The sequence below is a fragment of the Haliotis cracherodii genome, unplaced genomic scaffold (genome assembly GCF_022045235.1).
Source record: "Haliotis cracherodii isolate W230 unplaced genomic scaffold, xgHalCrac1.p SCAF_10, whole genome shotgun sequence".
NCBI classification, from domain to species: Eukaryota; Metazoa; Mollusca; class Gastropoda; order Lepetellida; family Haliotidae; genus Haliotis; species Haliotis cracherodii.
In genome coordinates, this window is record NW_027266265.1 from 40,876,258 (window position 1) to 40,903,920 (window position 27,663).

At 40.5% G+C, this 27,663-nt stretch overlaps 1 protein-coding gene across 1 annotated transcript; it reads left to right on the forward strand.

Moving 5' to 3' along the window:
• The first annotated feature begins 546 nt into the window (after window positions 1-546).
• LOC139450609 (sodium- and chloride-dependent glycine transporter 2-like) lies at window positions 547-26,151 on the forward strand. Its single transcript, XM_071232381.1, has 13 exons — window positions 547-982; window positions 6,030-6,161; window positions 6,693-6,951; window positions 8,199-8,331; window positions 9,290-9,424; window positions 10,252-10,355; window positions 11,795-11,919; window positions 12,182-12,294; window positions 17,537-17,677; window positions 20,944-21,043; window positions 22,586-22,686; window positions 24,219-24,386; window positions 25,201-26,151. Exons 1-13 carry the CDS (start codon window positions 742-744, stop codon window positions 25,345-25,347), a joined length of 1,899 nt encoding a protein of 632 aa, XP_071088482.1. The 5' UTR covers window positions 547-741; the 3' UTR covers window positions 25,348-26,151.
• The last annotated feature ends 1,512 nt before the right edge of the window (window positions 26,152-27,663 follow it).

Consider the following 27,663-nt stretch of genomic DNA (forward strand, 5'->3'; position numbering starts at 1 on the left):
TGATCATGATCATTATTATTATGGAACCGACAAATTGATGTTTGAATGACGTGAATTAGACGTGCTAGGACTGTCGCATTCACCTGGCCTAATCTCAATTAGATTTCATTAATTGCCTAATCTACATTCAATACGTTTCGCCTTCAGAAGGAAGGTTCTTCAGCCTCGGAAAGATCGCAGTTATGTTCATACAAAGTGGCTGCACTGGCGAGGTTAATCTGGTTCATTACTGGGCAGTTACACCAGACCACCCCTCCAATAGCTGGGCTAACGTAATGCTGATGATCCCACCATCTCGAGCACTACATCGATTTGTGTACGCCGTTTGTTGGTAACTTTGTGTAGAAGGTTCCGATCAATGTGCACATATTGATTACAGTGTTTGACTTTGATATAGTGACAACATGAAACGGATACCCTACCAGAAACTAACATGCAATATGCTTTAGCCTTTGTATTTTTGAAAACATTCACAATGCAGTTTAGAATGACATGTTGACGTCACCTGGGATTACAACTACTGAGGTGGAATGACATAAAGAAGGATGGGTTTTGAGCCTTTCATCTGTCGACGAGTTAGTTGTAAAGATATTTTCCAGCGTGAACACAATAATGCAAACACCACACGCATCTTGAATAATTGATGGGCTGGCCTAGATCAAACGTCACACTACAATAATCACGGAGTGGAGACCCCCAACTCACGGCGTGTTGCACCCGATACACGACAGTGTTGACAGTATGCCGGAGCGGACGTCTACTCTCCCCCTGCGCGACAGCCCCGACCCTGAGGACATGGGCAGTCCCGACCCTGAGGACATGGACAGTCCGGGGGTGAGGCGAGCTTTGTGGCCACAGGACTCAGGGTGGAGGAAAGCTATGTGGACAAGCAGGCTGGACTATATTTTGACCCTCGTGGGGTACACGGTTGGGTTAGGGAATTTGTGGAGGTTCCCGTTTGTGTGTCAAAGAAATGGAGGAGGTATGTACAGTATAGAGGAAAGTAACACAGCTGTTGTATAGATGAAGAGGTTGATTAAGGTCTTCGACCATGTAACTCAGTGCACACTGGGGTCATGTCGGTTTAAGACCGCAGAATTTCTATTCCCTTTTTGCTTCCTCATTCGGATGTAATTCGCTAACGCTTGTTATAAACTCTCATATTTATGAGCTAAAACATATCGGTGTCATGATACAATGTGTTACTGGGTGTCCCACAGAGGGTCTGTAAGCTATTTATCACAACACTGACTGTGAATAGTTTTCACATGAATCATTTGATAACTATTTTTATCGCAGTTTTACCCGCGGCGGGTAAGGCCGTAATATGAAAAGTAGTATGTCCAGCCAATGCGATCAATAACCCAAACAATGCGATGTGACATTGGCGGGATCTCCAGTTCAGTCTTAGCGCTCAATAAAAATATTGGCATTGCAGCGGCCATTGGCTTGTCCTGATTTATCATACATGTATGTAGTACAGAGAAAGTTTCAATGTTGACACGGGTCCCGGGAGGCATAACAACGCGCTAGTGAAAGGGGACCAGTGTCAACATTGCGTGAGGGTGGTGCGTCGGTGAAAGAGCGTGTTTCCTCACATGACTTCGCAGTGTTTTACCTAATGACCTACTGTCGGAAGCGTGCACCAGTTTATCCCATACACAGTTGATCGTGGACGATTTGTTGAGCTATGGATGCTGATATAATTGATGTGAGATGAAATTATTTTTGTTATTCAGTTTCAGCTGATAATAGTGTGAGTGAGTTGGCTTTAACGCCGCTTTTAACATTATTCCAGTTATTTCACGGCGTAGCACATAATATAACATGAGTTATATAAGTTATAAGTTTACTATACTAAAGTACTATAAGTATAGTTTTGTGACGAAGAGCAGAAAATAATGGGATATTCCTGTGACACAAACACCTTTAATATCTGATAATTGGACGCAAAGAACACCATGACAACACGTACAACCGTGTGACAATAAAAGTATAGGTATGTTATATTTTTATTTGAATAAAAAATTACCTTCAGAGATACGTAGTGTTCAGTGTATATCTACGTTCGCGTAAGATGTACAATAGATCATGGTTACAATGATGTGACACGGATATAAGGTAGAGGACGGTTATAACCAACCATTTCAGAAGGCCTTGCTGCTTCATTGACATATTGCCATATAAAATTCACGCGAGTAACGAATTCTCTTTTAACTAGTTAAAGGCTAGAATTCACCTGAGATCTAAACATCAATAGTTTCTGACGTGTGTAACCAACTGATTAAATTATATCAGCGCCAGTCACCATGGTATCGAACTACTAACTTACCAGCATATATCCTATTACCACTGCAACACACTTACATAGCAGGGAAGCCACATTATCAGTACAACGGACGTGTATATATATAGTGAACGCACTATATATATATGTGAACAACCGTATCAGTACAACGCACGTATATATGCGTGAACACCCGTATACATGAACACCCGTATCAGTACAACACACTTATATATACATGAACACCCGTATCAGTACAACGCACTTATATATATATGTGAACACCCATATCAGTACAACACACTTATATATATATGTGAACACCCGTATCAGTACAACACACTTATATATATGTGAACACCCGTATCAGTACAACACACTTATATATACATGAACACCCGTATCAGTACAACGCACTTACATATACATGAACACCCGTATCAGCACATCGCACTTATATATACTTGAACAACCGTATCAGTACAACGCACTTATATATACTTGATCAGTACAACGCACTTATATATATGTGAACACCCGTATCAGTACAACGCACTATATATATATGTGAACAACCGTATCAGTACAACGCACGTATATATGCGTGAACACCCGTATCAGTACAACGCTCTTATATATATGTGAACACCCGTATCAGTACAACGCACTTATATATATGTGAACACCCGTATCAGTACAACGTACTATATATATATATGTGAACAACCGTATCAGTACAACACACTTATATATATGTGAACACCCATATCAATACAACGCACTTATATATACATGAACACCCATATCAGCACAACACACGTATATATATGTGAACACCCGTATCAGTACAACACACTTATATATACTTGAACACCCGTATCAGTACAACACACTTATATATATTTGAACACCCGTATCAGTACAACCCACTTATATATATGTGAACACCCATATCAGTACAACGCACTTATATATACATGAACACCCGTATCAGTACAACGCACTTATATATACATGAACACCCGTATCAGCACAACGCACTTATATATACTTGAACACCCGTATCAGTACAACGCACTTATATATACATGAACACCCGTATCAGTACAACACACTTATATATACTTGAACACCCGTATCAGTACAACGCACTTTTATATATGTGAACACCCGTATCAGTACAACGAACTTATATATACATGAACACCCGTATCAGTACAACACACTTATATATGTGAACACCCGTATCAGTACAACGCACTTATATATATATGTGAACACCCGTATCAGTACAACGCACTTATATATATATGTGAACACCCGTATCAGTACAACACACTTATATATACTTGAACACCCGTATCAGTACAACACACTTATATATATTTGAACACCCGTATCAGTACAACCCACTTATATATATGTGAACACCCATATCAGTACAACGCACTTATATATACATGAACACCCGTATCAGTACAACGCACGTATATATACATGAACACCCGTATCAGCACAACGCACTTATATATACTTGAACACCCGTATCAGTACAACGCACTTATATATACATGAACACCCGTATCAGTACAACACACTTTTATATACTTGAACACCCGTATCAGTACAACGCACTTTTATATATGTGAACACCCGTATCAGTACAACGAACTTATATATACATGAACACCCGTATCAGTACAACACACTTATATATACATGAACACCCGTATCAGTACAACGCACTTATATATATATGTGAACACCCATATCAGTACAACACACTTATATAGATGTGAACACCCGTATCAGTACAACACACTTATATATACATGAACACCCGTATCAGTACAACGCACTTACATATACATGAACACCCGTATCAGCACATCGCACTTATATATACTTGAACAACCGTATCAGTACAACGCACTTATATATACTTGAACACCCGTATTAGTACAACGCACTTATATATATATGTGAACACCCGTATCAGTACAACGCACTTATATATATATGTGAACACCCGTATCAGTACGACGCACTTATATATATATGTGAACACCCGTATCAGCACATCGCACTTATATATACTTGAACACCCGTATCAGTACAACGAACCTATATATACTTGAACACCCGTATCAGTACAATGCACTTATATATACTTGAACACCCGTATCAGTACAACGAACCTATATATACATGAACACCCATATCAGTACAACGCACTTATTTATATGTGAACACCCGTATCAGTACAACGCACTTATATATGTGAACACCCATATCAGTACAACGCACTTATATATATGTGACCACCCATATCAGTACAACGCACTTATATATATGTGAACACCCGTATCAGTACAACGCACTTATATATGTGAACACCCGTATCAGTACAACGCACTTATATATATATGTGAACACCCGTATCAGTACAACGCACTTATATATATATGTGAACACCCGTATCAGTACAACGAACTTATATATACATGAACACCCATATCAGTACAACGAATCTATATATACCTGAACACCCGTATCAGTACAACGCACTTATATATACTTGAACACCCGTATCAGTACAACGCACTTATATATATATGTGAACACCCGTATCAGTACGACGCACTTATATATATATGTGAACACCCGTATCAGCACATCGCACTTATATATACTTGAACACCCGTATCAGTACAACGAACCTATATATACATGAACACCGGTATCAGTACAACGCACTTATTTATATGTGAACACCGGTATCAGTACAACGCACTTATATATGTGAACACCCATATCAGTACAACGCACTTATATATATGTGAACACCAATATCAGTATAACGCACTTATATATATGTGAACACCCGTATCAGTACAACGCACTTATATATGTGAACACCCATATCAGTACAACACACTTATATATACATGAACACCCATATCAGTACAACACACTTATATATATGTGAACACCGATATCAGTACAACACACTTATATATCCATGAACACCCATATCAGTACAACACACTTATATATATGTGAACAACCGTATCAGTACAACGCACTTATATATACATGAACACCCATATAAGTACAACGAACCTATATATACTTGAACACCCGTATCAGTACAATGCACTTATATATACTTGAACACCCGTATCAGTACAACGAACCTATATATACATGAACACCGGTATCAGTACAACGCACTTATTTATATGAGAACACCCGTATCAGTACAACGCACTTATATATGTGAACACCCATATCAGTACAACGCACTTATATATATGTGAACACCCATATCAGTATAACGCACTTATATATATGTGAACACCCGTATCAGTACAACGCACTTATGTATGTGAACACCCATATCAGTACAACACACTTATATATACATGAACACCCATATCAGTACAACACACTTATATATATATGTGAACACCGATATCAGTACAACACACTTATATATACATGAACACCCATATCAGTACAACACACTTATATATATGTGAACAACCGTATCAGTACAACGCACTTATATATACATGACCACCCATATCAGTACAACGCATTTATATATACGTATGTTTCATTTATCTATTTCTTTCATGTATTTCAGAGGTATTTATTTCGAGAGTATGTGAACGTTTGTTTGACAATGGATATGTATTGTGTGGAATGTATTAGAAATGCACCTTCTGTTTTACACCAGCTGCCTTCCTCATCCCCTACCTACTGTTCATGATGACAGTGGCCATGCCTCTATTCTTCCTCGAAGTAATCATAGCTCAGTTGTCTCGTCGCGGGCCCATAGGAGCATGGGGGCTGTGTCCCCTTATGAAAGGTAAATCACTGTATTCATCCAGTTGGGTTGGCTGCCTAGCCGTTTTAGCCTAACTTTGCATTAAAATCGTTCAATATTGCCAGACTGGAAGGACATGTTCGTCAATTGCCAACGCTGCGTAACTGTTGATAATATGTCATGGATATGAGAACGAATTTTGCAATGAACGTTCCCCTGATCGGAACAATATACAGCTTGTACAGTGATACCATAATGCTTAACTTATATCTGTGACGGGTCTTGTTTTGTTAATTTTGGTAAAACAGTTATCACCCGTGTCACAGTAACTACAGTTAACGTGAGTCGAATATTTTTAAGGGCGGTTGGGTAGCCGAGTGGTTAAAGCGTTCAATCGTCACGCCGAAGACCCGGGTTCGATTCCCGACATGGATACACTGTGTGAAGACCATTTCTGGCATTCCCCGCCGCACTATTGCTGGACTATTGCTAAAAGCGGTGTAAAACTATATTTACTCACTCACTCGAATATTTTGTAATTGAATAAATCGATTACTGAATGCATTGTTTCAGGAATAGGGATATCCCAGGTCATTGTTTGTGGCATGATCGTCCCGTACTACAGCATGGTGTTTGCCTGGGTCCTCTACTACCTGTACAGCTCCTTCTCTACCGTCCTGCCCTGGACCACTTGTGACAACTCGTGGAACACGCAGCAGTGTGTCGTTCACAAAGACGCTGGGACCAATGTCACCGCCCTGTTGGACACCAATCTCACCTATACTGAGACGGTCAATGACACATTCCGGTCCTCAGCTGAAGAATTCTGGAAGTAGGAGACTTTAATTTGAAGAAACCTTTCCCTGTTGTAAATAATGCATCCACCTTAGATCAAGTAGTCAGCATTGAAAAGATAGCAAAGACCATTTATAGAGTTATAGGGTAACAATTTAGCATTTTGTCTGTAACTCTCACGTTTTCTCGTACCTATACTACGTACACCCGATTAAGTTTAGGGACACCCGATTCCTTCATATTACTATAGTTTTTTTGGAAACATCCGATTCCTTCATATTACTATAGATTTTTAGGAACACCCGATTCCTTCATATTACTATAGTTTTTTTAGGAACACCCGATTCCTTCATATTACTATAGTTTTTTAGGAACACCCGATTCCTTCATATTACTATAGTTTTTTAGGAACACCCGATTCCTTCATATTACTATAGTTTTTTAGGAACACCCGATTCCTTCATATTACTATAGTTTTTTTAGGAACACCCGATTCCTTCATATTACTATAGTTTTTTAGGAACAACCGATTCCTTCATATTACTATAGTTTTTTTAGGAACACCCGATTCCTTCATATTACTATAGTTTTTTAGGAACACCCGATTCCTTCATATTACTATAGTTTTTTAGGAACACCCGATTCCTTCATATTACTATAGTTTTTTTAGGAACACCCGATTCCTTCATATTACTATAGTTTTTTAGGAACACCCGATTCCTTCATATTACTATAGTTTTTTTAGGAACACCCGATTCCTTCATATTACTATAGTTTTTTAGGAACACCCGATTCCTTCATATTACTATAGTTTTTTAGGAACACCCGATTCCTTCATATTACTATAGTTTTTTTAGGAACACCCGATTCCTTCATATTACTATAGTTTTTTAGGAACACCCGATTCCTTCATATTACTATAGTTTTTTAGGAACACCCGATTCCTTCATATTACTATAGGTCAGCCAGAAAATCGGATGTTCTTGAACTCCTTATGATTATGAGTGAGTGAGTGAGTGAGTGAGTGAGTATGGTTTTAGGCCGCTTTTAGCAATATTCCAGCAATATCACGGCGGGGGACACCAGAAATGGGCTTCACACATTGTACCCATGTCGGGAATCGAACCCGGGTCTTCGGCGTGACGAGCGAACGCTTTAACCACTAGGCTAACCGACCGCCCCTATGATTATGAAGGGGTAACATCTTGTGAGAAGTATATATAGATAAGGAGATGTTTGTAGTATTTAGGAGGTAAATGCATTCATGAACACTTGTGTTTTCAGACGGGACGTGCTTCGTCTATCATCCGGGCTAGATCATATAGGACCTCTGCAGCCCCACCTAGGTGGCGCCTGGTTTGCCACGTGTCTGATAATGTTCTTGTGTGTCATAAAAGGAATACGATCTGTTGGAAAGGTTAGATATGACCAGTAAACGTATATAACTTCGTTTAGCCATGCCATTACGTTACTCTATATTCTAATTGTTTCCAATTAGACGTATAATCACAATTACCTGCCTCTAATTAAATCATATCGGCGTCTTTGTGAAACTAACATGCATGCCATATATCCTTTTGCTGACAGACTTGTTTCTCAATTTCCATTAAGCACTGTCAAATCTACAAGTAACACCTTTCTTCACAGTAGGCTTATTTCCTACTAATCATCAATGCCGTCAGCAATGCCATCATTCCGTGTAGAGTAATATCTAATCAATAGCATCATTAAGGATGTAATATTTTACCAACCTAATAAAACGCAGCTTTTGACTCCTAAATGCAAATATCACGCATACACCATCCTAACCTTTATGACAAATATTAAGCGACAGAAACATTTCCATTATCACAAACATAAAATGTTAATGTAAGAGAATAACCAGTCTTGATTATCCGCCCAAACAAATTCAATTTGGAATATAGGGCAAAATAACTGTGAAAATTACATGAATGGACCACTGAAAATCAGTGATGACACCAGGTGTTAGCGAAAAGGGTAAGCATGTCCTGTCCTATCGGTAGCACCCGCCATTCACACAATTTGCATAATAAATAAGTATATAGCGCCTGATGCCACACAGCAGCACTCCTGTCTTGCGACTGCTGTATATTACATAAGAAATAAGTCAATTGTACGGGCATGTGTTTATGACTCGCTATGAAATATGATGATACCAGGTGTTCGCAAAAAAGGTGAACGTATCCTGCACCACTGCTTGCGCTCGTCACAAATACATGCAAAGTCAAGTCAATTGTTCCCCTGAAAAAAAAAACCCCACGAGAAATCTCTTACAAATGTGAAACTTACTAATATTCCCTTTGACGTTGCTGCTATTTCCACGGTAGAACAAATGAGGTTGTTTGTGGTTGCAGGTGGTGTATTTAACAGCGCTGTTGCCGTATTTCCTGTTGCCGGCATTGCTGGTGAGGTCATGCATGATGCCAGGTGCTCTAGATGGGATTTTATACTTCATTAGTCCGGACTTTTCTCAGTTAGCGAATTCCCAGGTAAATTTCACTGCAGATAATATATCCACACAGATAGAGTTTCTTTCAGTTTTGATACAACACAGGTAAAGTTTCCCCGATTATGACATATCCGCAGGTAAAGTTTCCCCAATAATGACATATCCGCAGGTAAAGGTCCCTTCAGTTATGACGGGTATAATTCAATAGCGATAGTTTATTTCAGATATAATACAACCGCAATAAGTATTTTCAATTTTGAGAACGCCTCCCTGGTTCCTATGGTAGATCGTTTGTCCGGAGAGCTGAAGGTAGGGAGTTCGATCCCAGACCGCGTCATACCAAAAACCGTTAAAAGAGGGTTTTTGTTGTTACCCTGCCTGAGACTCGGCATTAAGGGGCTAAAACAAGGACTGGTCGGTTTCCATGTTAAACTGCGGCATGGTATATCAGTGGGCTAGCACTACAAAATCGGCATAAGTCCGAACTAGTGCAAGCAACCACACATACACACACACACACACACATACGTGCAACAATCTTGAAGGCGACGTTAAACCTCATTTCACCTCTCCTCACTGGGTTCCCTTCCGATATTTCCCCTCAAATGTGGCACATCTACGGGAAACGTTCCCGTCATTTATGACACATGATAAGGCACACTTCCCTTCACACATGACACATTAACAGATCTAATCCTTCAGTTATGACACCACCACATGCTGTGTGTTCTATAGTTCAGCCCACACGGGTACAATGTGTGAAGCCCATTTCTGGTGTCCTCTGCCGTGATATTGCTGGAATATTTCTACAAGCGGCTTAAAACCATACTCAATCACTCACTCACTCCATAGGTCGGTATGTTGTAGGTTTGGCTCGAGGCTCTGGTCCAAGTCTTCTTCTCGGTGGGTCCTGCATGGGGCGCCATCATCACTATGGCCAGCCATAACCCGCCTCATAACAACGCCGCATGGTAGGTGCTCATACATGAAAATATTTTCTTGCTCCTAAACTAATAGCGAGACACAGAGATCGAAAACTATCGCAAGATAGGCATGTACACTATGTCCATGAGTCAGGAAGGTGTGACTCAAGTTAATGGCATACGTTAGGTGCCTACTGTTTTGTTTTGATCTGTTGCGCAGTAGTTTGAGTATACGTGAGAACAAACTGATGTCACGACCATGTGTTTCTGTCTGCTACTTGCCTAACCATTTGTCTCAATCACATTTGATCATAGTTACCGATGGCTAATGAGACATATAAAGAAAGTATACCGAGTTTGTTGTTCATGTAATTGGAAATGGAAACAACTGTTGTTAAATTTGGTGATATCTATTTATGAACCATCGCTCATTCCTGCAACAGTTTGGAAAAAACTCATCTGTTGCTGGGTAATTGTTTGGGAAAATAAATTGATTCAACAAAGACGGGGGGTGAGAAATTAATTTGCAACCACGTGACACCTACCATATGTGAAATGTTGTAAATTTGTGCCGAAAAAAGCAAATTTGTAAGGATGAAAATCATCAGCGTTGAAGTTTTTGCGAAATCATTGTTTTTACTTTTAAAAGATTGGAATAAAATAATATTTAAAAAAAAGATTATTCTGAATGTAGCGCCAGTACAGTTAATCTTTGGGATATAATATCATTAATTTAAGATATTTTCAATTCACTATCAAACATGAAAACATAAATGATAACATCAGCAGAGAGGTATAGTTTTCTCTCTCCTCGGTTTACATAATATGAGGCTGAAATTGAAATGTAATCTGTTTTTATCATCCAAACCTGGCTTCCACATGAGATGTCGCTTGTGTGAGAAGAAGCAATATCTCCAGGGGAGATACCCACTACAAACAAAGTTAGCTTACAATGCTTTGCAGACCAATGTGACAAATGACATCACTAACCGTTCAGCCACCGAAGCTGGTTTGCTTTTAGCTTTTAACACTCCGAGAACTGGCTATTATTGCTTACAGCCTTGAAAAGTTGGAAAAATGATTTTGGATGATAAATATGATCTCACCCTTGAGCGTTTTGATATCAGATATACCAAAATACACTCGGGTGGCATTCTCTAAAAGCCGGATGTCAGTAAAAAGTTTACTAAAAGTATGCAAAACTTAAACTGATGTGCATGTGCCAGTAGCATAACACCAAAAAAATGCTACATTCGTTTAACCCCCACCCCCATCCCCAACCCCCACCCCAAACCCCATCCCTAGTAGACCAAGGTTGAGGTAGATAAGAAATGATAACAATAATACAACACAAACCACCACACGGAAGATTTTAATAAGTTTTCAAATAGTGTATCTTAGTAAAAGTATGTACCGTTGAAGCATATTTGAGCATAAGTGAAATTGCAATGCCTTTTATGATAGTAGATCTTCCACTGTACATTCAGGGATGCATTCATAGTGACCCTGGTGGGGTTGGTGACCAGCCTGTTTGCAGGAGTTGTGATGTTTGCTGCCCTCGGCTTCCTGGCAGCTGAAGTTGAAACACCTATATCGCAAGTGATTTCCTCAGGTAAAGGGAGTGTTCTTTGTTGTGAGATTTTTCTTATATGAAGTTGAAATACCTATATCGCAAGTTATTTTATGTTATTAATGTAAGTGAAATATATCTCATACCGCGTGCGTGCGTGCGTGCTTGCGTGCGTGTGTGTTTGGAGGGGTGGAGGGGAGGGGTGGAGGGGTGAGAGGGGTGTACGGGATTTGTACCGAATGTGGACATTTGTTCGGCTACAGCTGCACACCCAGTATATTTATAACCAAGACCTTATCTCCAGGTCCAGGGATAGGATTCGTCGTGTACCCAGAAGCCCTGTCTTTACTTCCGGTTCCACAGTTATGGTCGGTCCTGTTCTTCCTTATGCTCCTCGTGCTGGGAATCGATTCCATGGTAAGACCATTGAGTGAATTTTCTTCAAGGCCACTTTGGTAATGGTAAGGAGACAGTCATAAGACTAAGGCTGTGAAACTATCCTTTACGGTCACCAGCAGGCACTACTTTAAGTAAGACCTGTGTTCAGCGATCCAAACATAATTTTCACCCGCAATTTGCCTTTTACGCTCAAATGAATCTCTTTCGGCAGATAATCTGGCGGTGACATTTTATATTTGAATGACGTATGTGCCAAGTGGCTCAGGCGCCGTAATTCCCTGTAAAGAACTGAGTCCCTAGATTAGAATCTAGTGAAAAAAAGGCGTTCGAATACCATATATGCCCTCGTGATTTTTGGTTTGTCAGCACCACAAGTAGTAAAAAAACTACGAAATGATGACATTGAAAGGGATCACTGCAATCATCAAAGGAAACGCGTGTCGACAAATATGTCTGCATATCATCATATCTGGAAAAGAGTTAAATGTATTCTGGACTTATGTTGTCTCCATGTTGACTTCAGTAACCCTTGGTCTTAGTATATATATCAGAGACTTCTTACTAAGACACAGTGTTACTGAAGTCAGTATATATATATGATGGTGCTGGCTATGGCAACTATATGCATGCTTATTTAAGCGGTAGCACGAGCTAGAAGCCTTGCGCGTCTGACCGCCTCATCTCTGACGGCATTGGTGTGATCTGGTTTTAAGATGAAATGTATGAGAGGCGTTTGACGAATCGACAACCGTTTGCGTCTTGGATTGGATGTACTCGAACTTACAAACTGCCGCAGTACAGATTAACACGGATTGTTGGGGTTTCCTTGAAGAAATCTCCGCCTCTCATTTCTTTCACTGGTAACAGGTATTCCAGTAACCGTCGGACAATAGCTGTCATTCCTAACATTTGCGCCCAAAACATGCATATAATATTGTCCAAATTATCATGTCTTTCATTGAAAGCTAATATATATCTTAGAAAAAAATCGTAATGTTTTAACACATACCAAGCCATTGTCTATCGCTTGCTTCTTCTCAGTTTGCAATGAAAACATGGGTGTACGTAAGCAGATTAACTACTGTTTATTCATTCAATACATGGCAAAAATACAGGACTCTATGCTGTGAGTTTATTAAATGCAATGGACATTTTGAAGTCAGGCAATATCTAAATAACGACATAGTTTGATACGTACATATCATTTTGAAGTTCATCACGTGTAAAAGAAGACGCAATACTTTCGAGTATTATGCCTGTCCTACATTTCTGTAGCAAATATACAAGCAATAAAATCCACAAACACTCGATGAAGCAAATGGATGTTATATTTAAATGTTCTGAAGTGTTTTCTGAAAATTATCCCAAAGCCTTGACTTTAATAGTCAGGTGGATGTCCAAAACTATCGAAAAATTCACAAATATGCTTCTTAAAGTAAAATGCTACCCAGGTTTGTCCACGTGAATTTGATGCATCTGTGTTCACTACACATCCCCATCCTCTACGATGAGTAAGTATTGTCTGTTGATAGATACTTTGTTGGGTGTCCCTCGCATATACTCCATACGTGTTTGGGGTGTACTAGGTCACTGTCAATAGCACACAAGAGCTGTTCCTTGTTCATGTTGTTGTTTACTTGATAAACAAGTTACATACTTAATCCACCTCAATCAGACCCGGTGTTTGTGCCAACACGATCAGATTGACAGTGCTGGTGAGCGGATTAAAATTGAACTTCGAGTCTCAGGTTCCCTGATTTCCACAAATTAAGATAATTGTCATCATTGCCTTTGTCCTCTCGCCACGTGAGGGTCCCTTCAAACAAGTTCACAGAGATAAACAAGTTACATACTTAATGTCGTCTGCATCAACCGGCCTACCTGGAACATTGACCCAATTTAGATAAAGCCCCACTGTTTTGATGATCGAGCCTTGGAAGTTGAACAGGTTTTTAGAGTAGGAACCGCTCACACCCGCTCCACGGACAAACCCAACACCGACCCGAGTTGGACAGTTGTCTTGAAGTAAGTTATCATGAGTATCAGCAATCCGTGAAGCGCTTACGCTGGCTTGTCTCAGCGACGTTTTCATGCAGGGGTACAACGCATTAGCTTTCTCAAACTGTTTACAATGTGCTAGAACCAGGGCATAATTCATTGATTTCTCAGCTTGCAGACTTCCAGGTACACGTCTTGTAAGTAAGGATAAGAATTTATGGATGAACAACTTCTTTATTACAATTAAGAGCGACGTTTCGGTGTAGGTTCTAACACCGTTATCAAGCATAAACGGTGTTAGAACCTACACCGAAACGTCGCTCTTAATTGTAATAAAGAAGTTGTTCATCCATAAATTCTTATCCTTACTTAGTACTCCAACTTCTAAATGCCTATCAAAGAAGTTACACGTCTTGTAGTTCTATCTTGTACTCTTTTTCACTAGCTCCGTACATAAGCGTAAAATGTGGACTGGATCTGGACAGTTTGATACTGTCACTGACTCCATGGACTGAGTGACGATTGAGATTAAACACATCTTCCAACAGTGGATCCGACATGGTTACTGTTTTGCTTCCCGCAATGAATGATCCTCGATTGATGAGACCATTTCCTCCAGTAAATGGATCTGTGGAATCTAAGATAACCTCCATTACTCGAACTGACTAATTGACCTTGAAGGTATACCGCTATCTGCGACCATAATGCTTGAAGTAACAGATTGACAGGGGCCACATGCACGTTGTTCTCCAGTTCTGGCCCAGGCCATCAGGACCAGTGAAGATCTGGGATAGAATAGGTTTTCTGCAACCCATGGTTGCTAAAAAGGCGACTCTGCTTGTCGTAAGAGGCGACTAACGGGATCGGGTGGTCAGGTTCGCTGACTTGGTTGATGCATGTTATCGTATCCCAATTGCGTGGTTCGATGCTCAGGTTGTCAATCACTGGATAGTCTGATCCAGACTCGATTATTTACAGACCGCTGTCATATAGCTGGAATATTGCGGCGTTAAACAACAAACAAACAAACCCATGCTATCAACGTGGGTGACTCTCAGTTTCACATGGAGACGAGATCGTTTTAGATCTAGGCGATCACCCCCTCCATGAGAGATGAGAAATTGTCCGAAATTGGTCGCACATTCACAGAAAATCGTCTGATGAGGAGGCATTTCAAAAAGGCATTTCGAAAAGGTCTAAACTGGACGGTAAGGCCTCGCTAAAGTCTTTGTCAGTCAAGACGGACATGGTGACTTATTTGAATATACCCCTTAATCGAACTGCAGTTGTGTCCTTGGATTGTAGAGATGATGATATGATCTTACCCTCACGACGCACTTTCTTGGTTGTGACAATCTGGTCACCAGCTTTACGTTTTAGGGGCACGGGTGGCCTAGTCGTCTAGGGCGCCGCGATTCGCTGTGCAGAGTTGCATCCCTTGGACACGCCAGAAACCTATGATTGTGGGTTCGAATCCCGGTTCGCCCCGATTATGTTTCTAGGTTTGTCAGCAACATACCCGTGCTCGTGGGTTTCACCGAAGTGGTAAACGTCTGAGACCTGCATCACTTCGGGCTTTCCTCCCACGTTAAGCTGACACGCCGTGATATAACTGGAATACTGTTAAAAGCGGCGTAAAACCCAACTCACTCACTCACTTTACGTTTTAAGGCCGCAGTTCTGTTCTATAATGCCTCGGCTCTGTCGACTATGTCCTGATTGAGTGACATCACTTCTAATTTAGCTGTATTAGATATCTGTTTTGCTGAAATGTACTGTTTAGGAATGATAGTAAGCATGGACGAATGGTTTAGTGTGTATGGTTTTACGCCGCTTTTAGCAATATTCCAGCAAAACCAGAAATGGGTTTCACACTTTGTTCCCATGTCGGGATTCGAACCCGGGTCTTCGACGTGACGAGCGAACGTTTTAACCACTAGGCTACCCGGCCGCCCCGCATGAACGAATGGTGGTGATTTTTCTTTAGGTTAGAATGAAATGATTCTCTCGTGACGTTCTCGAAGTACTGAATGAGCTTCTTGGGGTCATCAATGTCCCATTTCCGTTCCATTTTTGGTTAGCCTTGGAATGGGTAGTGGCGCAAGAAAAGTGACACGTTTGTGTACTCTTAGAAGAATGAAGGATGAATACATGAGGCACGCATTACATTAATTCCGATAAAGGCTGTATCTTTCAGAATCACGACGATATACCACATTGGGTTTAAGCGACAGTTAGGACCATCTCTCAGATCTACCCGTCTTAAGTTGGGGTGCATAATCTCCCTCCCTGTACATTCTGTACATGAATGTAATTTTTAATTAATAATTAATAAAAACCTATACCACTACATACAATTTTTGTGTTATATCTACCTAGACAGGCTGTAGTCTGGCTATAGTCAGTCAGTGAAAGTGAAACAGTCTATAGTGTTAATCCCCATTGTCGTCATTTAAATATCGCATAATAGACATAGATGGTGATTCAACAATAGGCTTTTGTGCATACGACGTGGAAACTGCCTGCAATTGTTCACTGTGCGCTACATTCCACCTACAACTGCGGAGGGTACTTAACATTCCAATCTACCATTGTTGTCGACATGCGTTACGTTTGTTGATGCAATACAATCGCAGTGATTCCTTTTAATGTCATCATTTCATAGCTTTTCTATACTACTGCCATACTCGTGTCGTGTTTTTCACCAACGTAATAACGTCTGAGACCTGCATCATTTGCCCTTCCTCCCACATGAAACTGACACGCCGCGATATTGTTACCGTCACTCACTGCATGCCAAGTCCTCTACGTGTTCGTGCGTGCACGAATCATCAAACAGATCCACTGCCACGCATTGTTCTATTTTTGCGATGCTCATCTGGTGGTGTTGATAAGGGTATCATAATATGAATTGCATTGATTTATTGAACCAGTCCTATCACGCCACTGCAGTGTTTGTCAGCGTTATATAGAATGAGCAATTGAGATAGGACTAGGGGATCTAACGTAATGAATAGAATGAGCAACTGGGATATGAGTAGGGGGTCTAACGTAATGGCAATGAACAGCTACGACAGTGTGTTGGGGTTTACGACTTAAGCAGTGAAGGAATATTCCATCGTTTCGTGTAATTGTTTTATTCGATCCCTTATGCAAGTAACGCATGGCTCTTAAATGAGGATTATGTAGAAATATGGCCAGAATGCAGCGTGATGACGTAGCGACTACAATATTTTTATAATTGTTTTTTGTTTGTTTGCAGTTTGTGACTATGGAGACAGTTGTTGTGACACTGGAGGAACTGTTTTCCCGATTTCTACCTGACAACAAATGTCTCCATGGTCTCCTGGCTGGGGTGTATGTCATCCTGGTCTTCGCTCTGGGTCTACCACTCACCACCAGCGTAGGTCACCTGACGCAGCGTGTGCGTGTGCGTGTGCGTGTGCGTGTGCGTGCGTATGTGTACATGTGCTTCTCATTCAATGCCACTTACAGCAATATTTCGGCGGCATGTAAATTATCTAGTTTGAGCCCTAGCTCAACGTGCCCAACGATCCAAGCTGTCGGGAAACGATGACACGATATCAACCAAGTCACCGAGTAAGACCGTCCGAGCCTTATACGACCAACATAGGAAACCAATTCTTACCCAGGAACCCCATGGAAGGAGCATATCGATGCTCCGTGGGGATCCCGGATCCGATTAGGTAAAAAATACCTCATCCTTGTATGAAAGGGCTCCAAGGGGTATCGGGGGATCAGATACTGTGACATGTTGCCTATTTTCGTGTCACAGTTTCCAGACGTCGTGAATCGTTGATCATGGTTTCAGTCACTGTTTTGCATGATACAGGCCGGTGGCATAATGTTGATGCGGCGTTGAACAACATTCATTCACCCGCACGCTTCAGGTAGTGGGGTTTGTCACCGTTATGGCAGCTTTGCGACATCATACAATACACTGTAAATGTTGTGGTTACATCCTAAATAAAACTACAACACCCTTTCCATATTCCATGAGAAATCTCAACCAAAAACAGAGTCGATTGTACAATTCCGACTATATTATTTTCATATAAACACAAGCCAAACTCGTTCCTTGTCCCATAACCTAGATATGGGCCTAAATGTGTTTATACCTTAAACATGTTTATAATTCTTTTGTTTAGAATTGTATTGATATCTAAACACTTAAGGAGACCAGAATCCCACTTTTTAGTATTTTCCGCACATTTTCGTGTTCATGTGCTTTACACGTATAGAATCTAAACATGCTGAGGTTTTCAACACAATGCTGAACATGGTAAGGAAGAGCAGTGAGATCCAAGCTCACATGTGTTTATTCGCTCGTCACGCCGAAGACCTGTGTTTGATTCTCCACTCGCGTACAATGTGTGAAGCCCATTTCTGGTGTCCCCCGCCGTGATATTGGTGGAATATTGCTACAAGCGGCGGAAACCATACTCAATCACTCACTCACACATATGTTTAGATTCTGAACATGTTTAGATAATATGTGCCAAATATTTGGAATGTTCGTTTCAGGATTTTATCAACACGTTTAGAGCTAACCATGTACAACTTGTGTTTAATTCAATAATTCTTTACAGGCGGGGTTTAGACATTGTGACATTTGGGGCATGAACCAACCTTGTGACGAAGGAACGGCGCATTAACCTAGGGATCACTGCTACATATATACAGCGTTGTGAAAAACATGCAGTTGTTAATAAGATTTCTTGTAGGGAATTGGCACTGGAAGTTCATCAAGAACTGGTAATTGCCATAATACGATGATACGTGTCCCCTGACAATATTGGTATTGGAATATGTGAGTGGAAGATTCGTCTAAATTGGACAACATACTTCTGTTGTATGAGGGAGGATTCGTAAGCCATGATTTGGTTTTATTGCTAAGGCGGTCCATATGTGCAGAAAGATCGATTAAATTCCATGTGGTGGTTTAAGTTTCATGGTGCTGCTCTTTGCGAGTACATAGAATAATCCCAGGTCAAAAAATGAGTTACACAATTAGTAAATGTGCGCGTAGGAGTGAGAAATTCTCAGTGTAGAGTTGCCTCCCTTGCGCGTGCCAGGCACCTATGACCAATTCCAATTCAAGATTCACTCTAAGCGCGTTTCTTGGTTTTTCAGCACAATACCGGTGCTAGTTGGTTTCATAACGGTGGTAAACGTGTAGGACTTCGCTCCGACGATCCACACAAGTCAAGCCGACACGCTATGGTGTAACTAATCGTATTGTTCAGACCAAACTCACTACAGTACAAAACGTACAGTTTGATCGAGATGCCTTTATATCCCTATTGAAACTACTTCAATCAGTTCCAACATGGATCCATCCTGATATCTGCCGAGATGATCCATGGAAGCCTCTTGTTTTAGTTTTTTTAGTTTAAACATATTTTATTCTCATGGAAAGAATTGGGCACAAGATATCACTACTTAGAATACCCTCTCCCATTGATTTGCATGCTTGCTTATACAGTAAACTACGGTTATAACGAACACGCTTATAACGAACTGACGGATATAACGAACTTACTTTGTTGGTCCCGACTATCTGCCGTAGTTACTATATATATAAGCTTATAACGAGCTACGGTTATAACGAACTAAAATTAGTAGTCCATTTGAGTTCGTTATAACCGTACTTTACTGTATATAAGTAATAAAGTAAATGAAAGAAAAGAAAGAAGCGAGATAGAGAAACGTATGTCACATTGCTCACTCAAACCATTTTGCTTTCTTTATACATGTGTGTACACCCCTGAACATGTGCACGATTAGATAAAGCTTCATTGCCAGCTGGCATGAAGTCAATATTAACATCAAGTATCTATCACACCAGTCATGTTGTTGATGACGGTTACCATGGCGTACATTCGGTTGCCGAGGAACCGGGCATCTCCCGCTTAATGTTATAAATCAATTCGCCACTTTCGTTCTTTGGGCGTGACAAACTTTACGACAGACACCAGAAACATATTACGTGTTCTCGACATGTCCTTTCATCCAAATGCCTTTGTCCCGTGCCACAAGACACAGGGCACAGTCGGGCCTAGTTCCTTGTTTTGCGATCTCAACGCTCGCTCGTCACAGCCTTATATCCATCATCATGATGACGTCACGCTATTGTTCCTGCAGTTGATTCTAAGCCAGGAATTCACTGGTTATTGTGAACGTGCATTTTAAACAAAGAAATCTGACGTAACTATGGGTCATCATGCAAAAGTTTAGAGCAAATATGTCTCAACCATAACATGGTTTAAGTCAGGGAAATCACTCGAATCTGTTTATTCCGCCACACTCAGCAGTATTCCAGCGAAGTGACGGCGGTATGTAAATAATCGAATCTAGACCAAACAATCCAGTGATTGACACCATAGACATTAATCTACGCAACTGAGATACGATGACATGCATGAACCAAGTCAGCGAGCCTGCCCACCCGATCCCATTTGTAGTCTCTTTCCACAAGCATGGGTTGCTGAAAACCAACTTTCTTTCGCGGTTGATTCCGGAAGGTCAATCAACAGATTCTCATAATTTCTGCATGACATATTTCATTGTATAAGAGTTGCGATAGTCACATCCTAAGATGCACATTTGAATGCCAGTATGTGGTTAACAGAAAGATGATCTTTTCAGGGAGGGATGTACATATACCAGCTGTTGGACTCACACCTGGCCGCGGTGTCCCTTCTCCTCATCGCCTTCCTCGAGTGTGTCGTCATCTCCTGGTTCTATGGTACGTTTGTGTGTACCAGAGTAGCACACAATGCACGATAGCTTTGACTAAAATAAGTCTAGATTATTAACAACGCGCTGGTCTGACGTGACGTTGATTAATGAATAATTTGCATACTCGTATATGCAAGGGGCCGACGTATGGTTCTCAGTAGGAAGTGACAACTTGGAGACGATGGCTTGCGGTATTTACAGTTTTACTTTATACATGTAGATATATACATACAAAAGGCACTATGTGCCAGCTCAGCACATAGTGGTAGTGGTTGTTGTCTAGGTGCCCCGGAGCACCCAGCCTAACCCTAGCTAGGCTAAGGGTTAGACCTTTCTTTTTCTCCCTTCTCTCAATCTCTCTTGACCAAGGCTTATATAGCCAAGGTCACCTGACATTTAGTAAGTAATAAATATAAATATAAACAGTAATTCTTACTTGCACATCTCGTTCAGGATGGCACACAAAAATGGGGATTAACAATTAGGATTAGCATCTTATAAATAACAGCAGTTAAGTGTTTCAAGGCATATAGATGTCATGGCTCCAGGGTAATGAACCTTTGCAATTAAATGTTCTTCAGACAATGGGTGTCGTAAATCAGTCGATATGACATTATGCCGGACAGAAAACTTGCTTTGGGGGATTGATGTCCACATCATGGAGTTGATGGATGCGATCAGATGATCGATGTTGTGGTGTCATAGTATTTTATGTGCGCCTCTGTCACATGATACAGTTTCGGCGAATGTCTTTGTGGTTTGATTTTGGGACGCTTTGAGCAATAGCTCGCTGATCGGCCGTCAAGTATATGGCCAAGCCAAGGATAGTCGTTTGAAGGGATCTTTTTACCTGATGCAGTCAGCACTGGGGTCTGCTTTCAGTATCTGTTACGTTATCAAGGTGTCTATATACATGAAACGATGCTTGTTGTTATAACAAAAACGCGATTCATGTCGTTAGTTGGCTTGTTCAGGTGTTGTTTTACACTTCAGTCAGCAATATGCCAGCTATATCATGGCAGCATGGAAATAGGGTCTGACCGATATAATATAAAACATTTGTTGGTATTATTTAAGAGAAATGTGCCACCCCGTTGGGGTACGATAAGACCCAGTTAATCAAGTCACCGAACCCGACTACCCAAACCTAGCCACTCGCCACATGCGCCAAAGAACAGAGTAAACAGAACCTATTTTAACCCGTGTCTTCGTGGTTGACAAACACAGACATGACTATCTACATATATCAACAATATATCTCCAAGAGTTATTGTCAAGCAATTACTATATGTCCTTGTCTAGCTGGTATACTATTGACTGCGGCCTTAAACAAACTCATATTAGTATTGAGTGAAAAGCGGAAAAATAGACCTTCGGATATAATTTTTTTCATTAGCCACCCAGAATGTCGCTTATTGACGATAATATTCGCGACCAAGGTATTATGAAATCAATGTACTTCATCGCTTGATCTACATTGCACGTCCGGAATACATAAGTTGATAGCAGTGTTATAATTAATGATTACTTTTATTGACTGTCTTCTTAGGAATCCGCCGGTTTTCGGTCGATGTGGAGTATATGCTTGGCAGACAACCACCCGTCATATACAAGATACTGTGCTGTTTTGTCACACCCACGCTCCTACTGGTAAGTTCAAGGTCGAGACTTGGAAAGATTAAATGACGAAAAACACATCAACTTGAAAAGTATTGGAAACACTGTTCCGGTATGTTCTCTAAACACTGTTCTGCCAGTAAGTTCTGTAAACATGTTTCTACCATTAAGTTTTTGCAAACAATGTTCTACCAGTAAGTTCTGTGAACATTGTTCTACAAGTAAGTTCTGCAAACACTGTTCTACCAGTAATTTCTGTGAACATTGTTCTACAAGTAAGTTCTGCAAACACTGTTCTACCAGTAAGTTCTGTGAACATTGTTCTACAAGTAAGTTCTGCAAACACTGTTCTACCAGTAAGTTCTGTGAACATTGTTCTACAAGTAAGTTCTGTAAACACTGTTCTACAAGTAAGGTCAGTACAGTATTACTAGTGTAAGTTTGGTGAATCACATTTTGATAGTAGGTTCTATGAATACTGTCTTACTGGTGTTCTGAGAATACTGTCCTGCTGTAGCAGATTATGTAAGGACTCTCCTACTGGAGTAGATTCTGTGAATACTGTGCTTCTGGTCTTAGTTCTATGAATACTCTTCCACTGGAGTAGATTCTGCGAATACTGTGTTTCTGGTCTTAGTTCTATGAATACTCTCCCACTGGAGTAGATTCTGCGAATACCGTGTTTCTGGTCTTAGTTCTATGAATACTCTCCTACTGGAGTAGATTCTGTAAATACTGTGCTTTTGGTCTTAGTTCTATGAATACTCTCCTACTGGAGTAGATTCTGTGAAGGTTCTGTGAATTCTGATGTAATGGTGTTAGTTCTGTGAATACTGATATACATGTATTGGAATAGATTCTATAAATACTGTCCTACTCGAGTAGATTTTGTAAACACTGTCCTACTGGTGTAAAACATGTGAATACGTTTGTACTAGTGGGGGTTCTGTGAATGCGGATTTAATGGTGTTAGTTCTGTGAATACTGACCTGCTGGTGACGGTTCTGTCACTACTGCTTTACTGGAGTAGATTCCGTGAACACTGTCCTACTGATACGTTCTATTATAGTTCTGTGCTATCAATACGTTCGAGCCTAATACTGCTCATCTAGGGTTAATTGTACGAATAGTATCCACTATTAGGTTCTGGGAACACGATTCAACTAGGAAGGTCTGAAGAAACTGTTTCACTGGAAAAGTAAAAAAATATTTTTTTGTTTGTTGAGTCGGCAGACAAATAGCTCCCGATTATTTCTTAAATTGGGACTAGGCTCAACAGACTCTGATGTGTCTGTTTAAGAAAGTTACAGGATTGGGATTAATCTTCAAATTGCCCGTATGCAACTTTATATTGAAACAATGTCTTCACATCACTCTTAAATACGGGGATCTAGCAGTTTTCCCCTTTTACCATACCATGACATACAAATCACATACTCATCAATATACCGCTCAGTTGAACAATACATCTTGCATAGAAGACACATATTGTTTAAATCCTTATTAATATTTTCTTCACAAAATCATTATGTGTGTCATTAATGCTCAATTACATCTCTCCACAGATTGCCCTTATTGTAACGCTGATCACCTTTAAATCACCATCATACGGGCACTATATATATCCTCCATTCTCTGTCATGATTGGCTGGTTCATCGCTGTTGTTTCAATAGTGCCCATCCCTGTTACTATGGTAATACAAGTTGCAAAACGAAAAGGCTCGTTGCGTCAGGTAAACATGATACTGTTCTGTTTGTTGCATTTGATAATTTCGAAAAGTTTATAGTCGTTTCGTTCTCGTGAGTTTACACAAACACACACATCTTCGACCTCAGCCACGTTTTGCTTTCCTCAATAATCTTGTAAACTTCAGAACTGTTAAAATGGTGTTAATCCTCAACGAAGCAACTCATAGCCATTGCAAACGGAAGTACGTGAGAATAATTAGGAGATAAACATACTGTGTTTTCAATGTTGAGCTAGGTTACCTGTAGATTTAACCCCGCTAAGTTTCAAATGTTAAATTTAGCGCGGTTAAATCTACAGGTAACCTAGCTCTACATTGAAAACACAGTATGTTTATCTCCATTCTACCATGACGAAATAAAACGCACACTGTTTGGTGTTAGCAAATATACTGAGTGAAGCGGCATGGGTTGAGTTCAGTGTTTTGAGTGGGCTCTCGATCTGAATTACGGAATCCCCGAACAAAATATGGTGCTGTATACACCGTTATACTTCACTCGAACATATGACAGGCATTGAAAGCATATAAGCACGGCAACTTGTAAGCTAACATGAGGTGGGCATCCCTAAAGAAAACAAAGCAAGCTTTGCAAGGCTTTCGCTCTACGTCGCACGTCTGTGAATATTACTATCAGCTTCCGCGGTGATGCGGCCGTCAAACCAGCTGTTTCAATCAGAGGGGGTTTATTGTGATTTGATAGCCTCTGATTGACCAATCAGAATCGAGTAAATTCCAAATTCATGGTAGAATGTTATATTATGATTTTCTATCGCAGCTGTATATATGTTTCTATTTCCAGAGAATGAAAATGTCATTGGCTCCTGATTCTGGATGGGAAATCTCCACGCGGCGTATAAGAGCTGAAGAGTATGACCTTTGGCTCGGAGAAAAGATATCTGTTCTGGAAAATGCACGTTTTATATTCATAAGGGAGAAACCGGTGTGATAATGTTTTTTTTAATAATGTACATAACCTTCTTAAGCAATGCTATCAAGTCGAAACAATGCGACCATTAGGTACCTAAGAAAACATACAAATTTATGAATAACAATTTCTGCCTCATAACATTTAGGAACGTTTGGATGTACAGTCTTACGGCCCAGTTGGTTGTGACCTTTATCTCACTATTAGATACGGAAACACAAGCCTGAAAAAGTAGAGTGTTGAGAAAGATTTCAACCTTCAACTACCTGTACTGATGTTCTACCTACAAATATATACAGTGATGTCGACGTTAGAAGGATAAAAAAACCGTGGTGACCAGGGAGTTTGCTTCTTTGGCGAGATTGCTTGCTACTGTTCAGTTTGATCATTCTTGGTCAGTGACTATTTATGAAGAACAGCAACCCCTACCAAGTTGCCCGACTCCCCACTGATCTCGGTGTCTTAGGGTTGGTACCTCCCAATCTGTTGACTGACATTGGGAGAGTAACCGGGTTTGCTGCCAGGGATACAGCCCTTCTGGCAATCTGGGTAATGCATATGTATAAGGTTTCTGGGTGTGTGCCCCTTTTTCCCTTGTATGTATATATATTTTTTAAATCGACTTTTGAACGCGATGCGTCCCGATTTGTTCCAAATTGGCGATGCATCTATTTTCAACGTAGTATGTATGTAACCCGATGAGGAATTCCATTTATGATGTCATGGTTTGCATGGAAGGTGAGGAATCCCCCATTCCCTTGTATGTATATAAGGTTTCTGTGTGTGTGTCCCCTTTTCCCTTGTATGTATAAAAGGTTTCTGTGCGTGTGTCCCCTATTCCGTTGTATGTGTATAGGGCTTCTGTGTGTGTGTCCCCTATTCCGTTGTATGTATATAAGGTTTCTGTGTGTGTGTCCCCTTTTCCCTTGTATGTATATAAGGTTTCTGTGTGTGTGTCCCCTTTTCCCTTGTATGTGTATAAGGTTTCTGTGTGTGTGTCCCCTTTTCCCTTGTATGTATATAAGGTTTCTGTGTGTGTGTCCCCTTTTCCCTTGTATGTGTATAAGGTTTCTGTGTATGTGTCCCCTTTTCCCTTGTATGTATAAAAGGTTTCTGTGCGTGTGTCCCCTATTCCGTTGTATGTGTATAGGGCTTCTGTGTGTGTGTCCCCTTTTCCCTTGTATGTATAAAAGGTTTCTGTGCGTGTGTCCCCTATTCCGTTGTATGTGTATAAGGTTTCTGTGTGTGTGTCCCCTTTTCCCTTGTATGTATAAAAGGTTTCTGTGCGTGTGTCCCCTATTCCGTTGTATGTATATAAGGTTTCTGTGTGTGTGTCCCCTTTTCCCTTGTATGTGTATAAGGTTTCTGTGTGTGTGTCCCCTTTTCCCTTGTATGTATATAAGGTTTCTGTGTGTGTGTCCCCTTTTCCCTTGTATGTATATAAGGTTTCTGTGTGTGCATGTCCCCTTTTCCCTTGTATGTACGAAAGGTTTCTGTGTGCGTGTCCCCTATTCCGTTGTATGTGTATAAGGTTTCTGTGTGTGTGTCCTATTTTCCCTTGTATGTATATAAGGTTTCTGTGTGTGTGTCCCCTTTTCCCTTGTATGTGTATAAGGTTTCTGTGAGTGTGTGTCCCCTTTTCCCTTGTATGTATATAAGGTTTCTGTGTGTGTGACCCCAGTCCCCTTGTATGAATAAAAGGTTTCTGTGTGTGTATCCCCTATTCCGTTGTATGTGTATAAGGTTTCTGTGTGTGTGTCCCTTTTTCCCTTGTATGTATAAAAGGTTTCTGTGTGTGTGTCCCCTTTTCTCTTGTATGTATAAAAGGTTTTTGTGTGTGTTTCCCCTATTCCCTTGTATGTGTGTAAGGTTTCTGTGTGTGTGTGTGTGTGTGTGTGTGTGTGTGTGTGTGTGTGTGTGTGTGTGTGTGTCCCTTTCTCTTGTATGTGTATAAGGTTTCTGTGTGTGCATGTCCCCTTTTCCCTTGTATGTATATAAGTTTTCTCTGTGTGTGTCCCCTTTTCCCTTGTATGTATATAAGGTTTCTGTGTGTGTGTCCCCTTTTCCCTTGTATGTATATAAGGTTTCTGTGTGTGCATGTCCCCTTTTCCCTTGTATGTACGAAAGGTTTCTGTGTGCGTGTCCCCTATTCCGTTGTATGTGTATAAGGTTTCTGTGTGTGTGTCCTATTTTCCCTTGTATGTATATAAGGTTTCTGTGTGTGTGTCCCCTTTTCCCTTGTATGTGTATAAGGTTTCTGTGAGTGTGTGTCCCCTTTTCCCTTGTATGTATATAAGGTTTCTGTGTGTGTGACCCCAGTCCCCTTGTATGAATAAA

Excerpts from the sequence above, each read along its gene's own strand:
- LOC139450609 (XM_071232381.1), top strand. The coding sequence starts at position 742 with ATGCCGGAGCGGACGTCTACTCTCCCCCTGCGCGACAGCCCCGACCCT. Across the intron at positions 983-6,029 it reads GTGTCAAAGAAATGGAGGAG|CTGCCTTCCTCATCCCCTAC; the intron begins GTATGTACAGTA and ends GTTTTACACCAG. Across the intron at positions 11,920-12,181 it reads ATCGCAAGTGATTTCCTCAG|GTCCAGGGATAGGATTCGTC; the intron begins GTAAAGGGAGTG and ends CCTTATCTCCAG.